General features: G+C 39.3%; 1 protein-coding gene across 2 annotated transcripts in view; it reads right to left on the bottom strand.

Annotated features, from left to right (window-relative positions):
• Window positions 1-802: 802 nt before the first annotated feature.
• DYRK3 (dual specificity tyrosine phosphorylation regulated kinase 3) overlaps window positions 803-9,738 on the bottom strand; it is a 9,585-nt gene continuing 649 nt past the window's right edge. The window contains exons 2-4 of one of the 2 annotated variants that reach the window (XM_007470709.1): window positions 8,773-8,859; window positions 7,981-8,092; window positions 803-2,619 (exon numbers count right to left, since the gene is read on the bottom strand). In XM_007470709.1, coding sequence (XP_007470771.1) covers window positions 1,045-2,619; window positions 7,981-8,092; window positions 8,773-8,859 — 1,774 coding nt within the window. In that variant the 3' untranslated portion in view covers window positions 803-1,044. The remainder of the gene's footprint in view (window positions 2,620-7,980; window positions 8,093-8,772; window positions 8,860-9,738) is intronic. The other variant, XM_007470710.1, reaches the window with a different exon arrangement.

Genomic DNA, 9,738 nt, shown 5'->3' with positions numbered 1-9,738 from the left:
GTGAAGAAAAAATGAAATGGATTACCACCAGTTTCTGGATTTTCTTCTTATATCTGAAGCTCACTCCCAGTCTAGGGAATAGTCTTCGGTTTAAACTGAAAGTGAGAAAATTGTGGCACATTAAGGTGGCAGATAGCTGGAAAGAGGAGCGAAAGCAATGAAGCTGTAGTTAGGGTTATGTGATAGCAATCGCTTTTATAAGGAAAGAGTCCATGGAAATGCAGAACTGCAGTTTGCAGGCTGATTCTACCTTTAACATTCTGGGTCATTTGGGGCCAAGAACTTCTTTATCTTCCTTAAGAGATGGGAGGAGGGATGCATATGACTTGCTTTAAAGCCAGTACTTTGTGAAGTGGTAAGATGTCTGTAAAATGCTTTGAGTGCCCAGGAAACAAACCAGTGGCAAAATAATAAAAAATAAAAATAATAACGACAACATACAATAAAAACACCATGCATCACCGAATTGAAGGGCAGAGAAATGAGCCACTTGGAAGCAGTGACAAGATTTTTCTAGGGGACCCACAGCTTCCCGGAGCTTCCCCCACCCCATACTCTGCTGTGAGCTCTTTCACCTAGCATGAGCCCACAGGACAGGCTGCTGGCACCAGAGATCTAGCTTTGAGTCTCATCTATAACTACAGCCATGTCCCAAATTAACCCTCTGCAACAGATGCCAAGGGAGACTAGAAGTGAATGTTCAGGATATACTTTCTGGTATATCGTCTACCTTGAGAGAAAGGGATTTAAACCAACAGAATAATACACAGGTTGATGAACACCTGACAATAATAACAAAAGATGCACTGACCTATAAAAAGCCTTTTACTATGTATCCCAGGATGGACAATACAAGTTGGTTAGGTAATTAGCCCTTCAAGAGTTCTTTTACAGTCATATAAAAATGCTTTGCCTTGTTAAAAAAAGATATCTAGTCTACCAAAACCATATCCATGAACGGGCTTGGTTTTTTTTTTTCCATTTTCAGGTTTGCAAGATAATTAAAAATACCTACATATCATCTCTGAGCACACCAGCTGTCCATTAGCTAATCAGTTTTGGCAATACACTGCACAGAGGTATACCACCACTGGTTTCTGACATTAAGTTAGCTTTAAGCTTACTGGCTATTCCTACAACTGGAGGCAGCTTGGAACCCAGGCCCTGGAAAGCATTTGCAGGATTTACTACCCTTTTGCCTGATATCTTTTCAATGGTGAGAGGTCTGGGCACAGACTTGCTAATCCAAGGGTGTCTTAGTGCTTGAGCTGGGGTCAGGCGGGCAGAGGGGTCCCAGTGAAGACACCTTTTCAAAAACTCTATGAATAAGTAATCATCACACCCCTTCAGTGCTGTCCCCCAGTCTTTGCTGCCTGGGGGTCCCCGCTTCTTGCCCCTCCGTGAACAACCTCCCACAAGCACAACCCTCCCATCTGCCTGAGTGGTCACAGAACAGTAGCGAGGTAGGCCCTTGGAGTTAATAAAGTACTTGGCACGTTTGGACTGCTCCAGGAGTTTTGGTGGTGGCATCCCTAGAAGCTCCATCATACAGGCCAGCTGGTCTCCTTCATCCTCTCCAGGGAAGAGAGGCTGTCCTGTTAAAAGTTCTGCAAGGATGCAGCCAAAACTCCATATGTCAATGGGCGTGCTGTAGCAGCTTCCTAAGATGATCTCTGGAGCTCTGTAGAACCGAGACTGGATATATGTGTAAAGCTTCTGGTACTCAAAACAGCTGGACCCAAAGTCAATGACCTTAGTCGCACTGCGCCCATGGTGTTTCAGGAGAATGTTCTCTGGCTTCAGGTCACAGTGAATAATCTTGTTTTTGTGGAGAGCATCCAAGGATTGCAAGATGGATTGAGCAAACTTGCGAACCAACTGGATGCTAAAACCCTGGAACTTGTTTTTTTTAATGAGCTCATAAAGGTCTATGCTCAGCAACTCAAAGGCCATGCAAACATGGTTCCGGAACGTGAAACTTTCCAGCATATGAATAACGTTCATGCTACCGGTTTTATCCTGCTTTTTAAGATGCTCCAAAATCCGGATCTCCTCGGCTGCTTGGCGATGGAAGCGCTTTTCATTGCGTACCATCTTCAGGGCCACGTACTGTCGAAGTTTGTGATCATAGACCCGGGCTACCTGCCCAAAACTGCCCTTGCCAATAATTTTCAGCACCTCATATCGATAAGCTAGATGGTCTCGAGGCACGTGAATATAGGCCCCATCTGCATCATCATAACCCCCATTATTGGGACCACCGATAACTCCCTGTCTTTTTTTGGCATTTGGACCCACAAAGTAAATTTCTGGATAATTGATGATTTCCAGCTTCTCATAAGCAGTGAGGTGGTGTTTATATTGCTTCAGCGCTTGTTCTGGAGTCAGAGGCAACACTTTGGATGCTTTGGACGAACTGCTGGATTTTACTGTATTCAAACTATCTGAACTTTTACCCTGAGAAACTGTAGGAGAGCATTTTTCAGAGTTGTTGACGCCATCTGACTGAAAAGTATCAGATCTTCTGCTGCCAAATTCTTGAAATAGTTGTTCTACCTTCATCTCACCTCCATTCAGAAAGCGCTGAGTAGGATCTCTTGTTAAATGCTCAGTGGTGATCTACGGCAAAGAGAAGTGAATCTATATTAAAGTCACTAAAAATGGTGGAAGAATGAAAGAATCGTCCCCCTGACTGAACAAAACAACAAAACATGCCAGTTGTGTAGTTAAAAGACCCAAAAGTGAGATAAGAAAAGCAGGAGTCTCTAGAAACTCGTGTTATGTTAATCCTTAGGTTCCCTGACTGCTATGGCCACCCCAACCCCGCTACATAGGCCTCCCTTTGTTCAAAACAAGACGGTCATCTTACCATACCGGAAACATGCTAGACTCCTTCTAACTGGTATGTCTTCCTACCGAGAATCTTTTCACCCCATCCACTCAAATCCTACGCTCTTTCAAAGCCCAATTCTAGTCCTCCCTCTTCCACTGAGAACTACTCCAAGCCCATACTAACTATGGCTCCACTCACATCTTAACTGCAGCTTTTCGAGTCTACCACGTAATCTGGCACTTGTTATAGATATACTGTCCTGTACTGTTTACAAACTGTTTCAAGTATCTTCCCAAATCTTAAGGGCATGTACCAGAAGCAAATTAATACATATTAAAGTGTTCTGTAAATGACAGAGACAGGATGTGATCCCCAGGTCTTCTGAATCTTGGTCCAGAACATTAACATAATCTGGTACCAGGTTCTCCTAGTGCCTGTACTATTCTCCAGTAGGGCTGAATGTTGACCTTGGCCTGGAATCAACCAAGGCCTCATCATCTACTCCTGGGTCCCCAAATAAATGATCGCATCTTTCTATCTCAGTCCATTGAATCACAAAATTTCTAATCCAGAGAGAACTCTTGAGATCACCAAGGCCAATTCTTTATGCATCTGATGAATAGCAGTGAGAATCTAAGGCCCCAGGGTGTTTCTTGTAAAACTCTCCTAAAGACAAAGAGTCTTCTTTCTCTCTCCCTCCCTTGCTCATAGTCACATACACTAGTCTCCCTCAACAAAAGCCTACATGACAAAGGCATACAACTCTTTTTACTTGATTTGGCATCACCTTTTCCTGCAAGGAACAATAACCCACAGAAGAAAACTCTGCTTATTAAATACCTCTGAAATGAAATACGATTCTTTGAAACTCGATGGAGGAAAGACAACGAAAAAGCCAAACACTAAAAAAAATACTAAGAAAAATATAAAAATGTGCTAGAAGGAAAGAAGAAAAAAGTGCTAAATCTGTTGTTTAAAAAAAAAAGTCTGGGATACTTCAAAGAACAACTATTTTTCTTAACAGACCCTGAATAACTGTACCCCTGATCTGTATGATTGAGAGCCTCTATGATCAGGGGTAGATAATTCCAGAGAAGCTCTGAGCTACATTTATGATCTCTTAAAATATAACACAAATTATAAGGTAATGATCCAAAGTGGCCAACCATTTAAAAAGCAGAATTTTAATATAACCTAAGCAAACAACACCTGACCCATCACCTATATAAATAAAAATATAGAAGATGAAAACATAAAAAACAAAAAAGGGATGAAAAAAAAAATTAAGTGTTGGCATACTTTAGACAGCCCCTAATTTAGTTATAAAAGCATGACATTAGTTCCTGCCTGCTTCTTTTAGGTCATTTAATCAATTTAAACATTTATATAGTACTACAGTTACAAAAATGAGGCACTGTACCATCTTACATATAAGCAAAGCAGCCAGTACAACGGTAGCCATACTTTGGCATTGAGTTTCTAAATAAAGAGGCAAGATACGGACCAGGAGAGATCTCTGATACCAAAATAGAGAACTATCATTAGTCAAGAAAATAAAACAGGCTTGCAGACAGAACCGAAATACCTTGCTAAAATGTAAATGTAATGCAACATTTTTTTTTTATCAGCAATGAAGTCAAATAACCATTCCTGTTTTTAGGGATGAAAAAAAAAGGTCTCATCCATCCATCTAACATTCACATGAGCACTAATTGTTCACAATTATAAAAGTGCCAAAAAACAGGTTACCTCAAGGCACTACAATCTATTAGGAGATAGGTTTGGCTGAACTAGGGAATTATAATTATTTGGTTTTAGGTAGATTTACATAACAAAACCAAATATTTGCATGCATCTAAACCAGTTTTCCTTAAATTTTTACTACCTAACCTAAATGCATCTAAATATTTACTACTAAAGTCTTGGGGACACATTCTGAAGAAATGTGAAGTCAGAAGGCCTAGGTTGGGGTCCTGGCCACACTGCTCAAAAACTGTAGGTCCCAGGGTAGGCTTAACCTTTAGCCCAGTTTCTTAGCCTCAATTTCTTTATCTTTAAAATGTGGATAATAATACCTCCTTGCAGGATGTTGTGTGAATCAAATTATAATTAATAATATATGTGAAAGACCCTCAGAAACTATAAAACATGTTAAAAACACTGGTAACAATTAGGCAAAATTCTCAATATATCGTTTAAACTCCAATACACCCTCCCTTTCCCCTTTTAGCTTAGCTTTTCTCTCTGTGGTGCCTTCCTCTGCAGCTCCAGACTCCCTCCACCAGACATCTGGCATTAACTATGCCTTCTGCTCCATGAAGGCCTGCACAATCAGCCTTCCCTTAGGATGCATGGAAACACCTCACCCACTTTCTCCCCCACATAAAATCTCCTTTCAACTTGCCATGCAATTTAATGGGTTATTTCTCCAGAGATATTTGCCCTTTAACAAAATCAATGCCTTAACCCAAGGGAATGACTCTCTAGGACCCGCAGTCATCAATGGTAGGAAAGGTATTTGTGGTCCAGGGTCCACCCCTGGGTATTTCACCTACTCTGCCTACATGTAAGGCTGTGCTGGCTCTGTAGGTATTCATTTCTGTTTGTGATAAAGAGAGGGTCTCAGGTACAGAATGTTAATAAGAACAGAATTTCCACAGTATTATTACAATAAGATTAAGGATGCCATTTGAATTTCCTGACTCATGGTTTTTTCTTAAAGTGAGCCTAAATCTCTCTCTCTGCAAATTAAGTCTTATTTTGCCCTCCGGAACTACACAGGAGTGTCCAAATTTCCATGTTAAAGCCCTTCAGATGCCTAAAAGGGGCTGTCCTGCCTTCACCACTTTTTCTCTAGGCTAATCATCCCCATCACATCCTCCACCTCACGCAACCTGGGTCAGGCTGCCTTACTATATCCTATTCACGTTCTCAACACGTTATGGGCTGCACGTTATGTCGCTCTGCAAGTGTGGCTCCCAGAACAGAACAAGACACTTCAGGTCTAGTCCCCTGTGGACTGTCAAGGTTTGAACCTCCAACGAATCTGAAGAATTCCAGAAAGGAATTTTTCCACACAGGGAGGGGTTCTCACCTTAGCTTTCTTTCCTTTCCTGTAATAACTCAAATACTGGTCTGAATCAATTATGTATCAAGTCTGCTGTGCTATAAATAAAATCTTCCACCCATTGTTCTAGGAGAATCTACAATTTTCACACATGTTAAAGTAGTTACAAAACACTATATATTTCTAGTCTAGGGTTATAATCACAATAACTGACCAATGTCTGCAATCGACTTCAAATATTTTAACTGTAATTATATCCAGAGAGACAAATAATGACAGATTAATCATGTTTTATTTAAGAATGCTTCATATACATTTTTAATTTGGAGCACTTTTTTTTTTTAACACCCCTGTATTGGAGTATAATTGCTTTACAATAGTGTGTTAGTTTCTGCTTTATAACAAAGTGAATCAGCTATACATATACATATATCCCCATATCTCCTCCCTCTTGCATCTCCCATCCTCCCTATCCCACCCCTCTAGGTGGTCACAAAGCACCAAGTTGATCAATTTGGAGCACTCTCGACGTTTCAAATAGAATCTTCAACTGTGTTAATCAAGTCTTAAAGATCTTGCTGAGAAATTCAGAAAAGGAATATCCTTCTCGTCCAGATATAGAACACCACCCTCTCCCTCGCTCTCCACCCTAAATCTCTGCAACACAAAGCTAACCCAATAAAAGCCTATGAGCAGATGATTTATAGTTTACAACAAGAATGTAAGGGCATCTTGGATAAACAATGAAGCCAAAGGACTCTGTGAAATGAGCAATAGCCTCTCGCAATGGAGTCGTGGCATAATGAACTATAAGTGTTACTAAGAGGTCAAAAGCACTTTTTTCAGCAAAATTTGCAAAGACACCATTGGTTTAGAATCTAAAATCTTGTGTTTTGCAAGCTGTGTTACTCTGAATACCATCAGTAAAAAAATTCATTTTGATCCTGAAACATACAATTTAATTGCCCTACTATATGGTGATTAGCACTGGCCAACTCTGAAGTAAAGTTAAAATGGACTTTAAGTCACATGATGACCGACTGTAAAAGTTTCCCAGAGAGATGTGCTAATTGTCAGCAAGTAACCAAGAAATCTGATAGTCGACACAAGGAGTATATAGGTGGTTCTGGAGCTCTTAGAGGTTTTTACATATTAAAAAAAATAAGCTTGTGGAGAATGGAAACTTACTGCACTTCAGAAAGGAGATTAAAAATAGGGTGACCAGCCTTCCAAATATATGTAGCCCGTATTTTGTAATATTATTAGCCTTGAAAGTAGTGAAGGGGTTGATTTTTAATGGCAAAGCTGACAAACCGTTGGGAAGGACTATGAAAAATGCAAGCAGTTTTTTACATAGAAATAATTTTAGGTCTTCAACAGAAATATGAAGGAGAATTATTGATAAATTAGTCTACTCAATTATTCAGTTTGTTCATTGATGATATATGCAGCAAATTTTAAAGTCACAGGAGAGATTCTCCCTGTCATGGAACTTGTCCAAACCCTGCTCTCCCTACCACTCTATGAGTGCCGAGGGAATGGGAATTAATTTATTCTCTTAAACGTAAAACGGTGTCAAAAGCTAAATGTCTGCAAGCTCCAAAATGATTAAATGCATCGAAACCAAAATGTATTGTTCAAGTTTTATTTATGATCTATAAAATGGTTCTCTTAAGCATACTAATAAGCTAGGACAGCATTTCTACCGTGCAGGAAAAATCTGCAGATCTGTAAGTTCAGAAGTATTTTCTGTTTCTTGTTCTTGTTAAAATGAGCCATCATAATATACTGTACATATCATTCTATTAAAAAAAATAACCACTATCTAGATAAAAGTAGCATGTCGTTTTTTTTCCCTGTTTACCCCAGTGATTGAAAGGAATAGGTGGGCTCCAAATCAAAATCATTCTGAAAAGCTGAACTTGGACCACAGAAATTGTTATTTCAAAGTCAAGAGAAACCAAAAGTGAATAAAAGAGCCTGGGTCACCAGTGAGATGTAACTGTACCTTGACCATTTAAAGTAGCACTTCCTCCTTTCCAGGCCCATTAGAGCTCAAAGAATCACTTCATTTACTTACATTTAGTCTTCTGGGTAGAGGTGGTTCAGAAGGATTGCAGAGTGCATTTGAACAGGGTGGGCATTTGGTTTCATCTATCATCATGAAGGTATCATAGACACCATCACCCAATCTAGTTGAAAGGATTACAGATAAAATCTGTCAGTAACCAAAGCATATAAATTTGTATTTCCAAAACACCCTGTGTCTTAACTGCTTCATATCTGCTACAAAGAATAATTAAGATAAACAAATGTCCACACTGCATTTTGGCACTGAATACACACCACAGGGGTATTTGGCAGAGGAAGAGAGGAAACCCAACTTTTCCTCCTTTTTTTATTTTTAAAGAAAGGACAGCATTTCTAGGTTTATATTTTGAAATTGTTAACATAAGTCTTACTTTCCGAATGTTGTTAACAATAGGGACTACCAAAAGAATCTCATTTAACTTACTACTTGAAAACGAAGGCTAGTTGAAATCTGAAGCCTAAAAGCTAACCAGAACAAACAAACAAGACAGAGAACTGTATTTTCAAGTCGGAGACTTGGATTCTAATCTCAGCTCTACCACTGGCTACTCTACCTTCCTCTCTGAGCCGTTGGCCACATGTTGTAAAGGGAAGAGTAGTTCCAGTCTACGCACTTCTGGGTCTCACAAGCAAGAAATAAAAGGCCTTCTTAGGGCTGTTTTCTCTTTATTTATTTATTTACTTTCCTACTTAACATCTATCTAACTTGTAGAAAAATACAGTGAATTCTACAGCAAATACTATAGGGATTCTCTAAATTACAAAATGTACTGGATTTCACATCTTTACCCACTTAATTTTCTGGTGGATGGTGGAAGCTAAATGCCAAATGATCATTCCTCTGCTCTTTAACACTGTGCCTCCACCGCTGTAAGGGAACACAAAAGACGGAGAGGATTTATTTAATCCACAAGATGGCTCTGAATAATGTATTTCATCTGCCACCAAGAACATGGATTTCCCAGTAACACACATCAGCATTTCATTGTATCATTTTTACATGATATACTATGAATACAATGATAATGAGCCAGCTGCAAGGGAAGAATTTTTTTTAATCTTTAAAACTATGCTGGAATATTTTAGTGGCTTATAAAAACTGTTTTGTAAAATTAGTTCTAGAGTTTTCTTAATCGATGTGTTATAGGAACACAAAGAGAAAAAAAAAAGCGAAAAACAAAAACCAAACAGAAAACCCACTACAAATATTTTTGGAATGTTCTCTTTTTAAAAAACATGCTTACATTCTGATAAAATTATAAAATTATACCTTTAACGGGAACTGCTTCATTGACAAGAACCAAAATTCTGGATGTGACTGATTCTTTGCCAACAGCATGAATAAAACAAACAAAATGGGACAGACGTCCACATTTACAGAGAAAAAGACAGAATGAAGACCTACAAGATTTCCTATAAATAGCCAAAGAAAATTACCTAAAGGTAGTCTCCATGCAAATGAAGTGGGCAGGTGGTCCCTACTCTCCATTAAGGTGTAAAATACAATGCAAGGTGGAGAATCTCTCAAAACATGATCTACAGAAAGCCCTACTCAGCAGAGCCCCTCACGGCAAAGCCCTTGGTTATCTGCTCTGAGCAACAGGGCTTATTTGAAAAGGTATTGCTCCCTGTATCCCCCAGTTTGCTAAAAAGCCCCACAAAAAATCCCAGCTTCTCAGAGTTCCTTACCATATACCCCCGATCTAGGACTTCAGAAATAATCCCCAGGGTGGGAATTCTTCTTTCC

This window comes from Lipotes vexillifer, unplaced genomic scaffold (assembly GCF_000442215.2).
Source record: "Lipotes vexillifer unplaced genomic scaffold, Lipotes_vexillifer_v1.1 scaffold1122, whole genome shotgun sequence".
Taxonomy (NCBI): Eukaryota; Metazoa; Chordata; class Mammalia; order Artiodactyla; family Lipotidae; genus Lipotes; species Lipotes vexillifer.
This window is presented reverse-complemented; position numbering and strand designations above follow the sequence as displayed.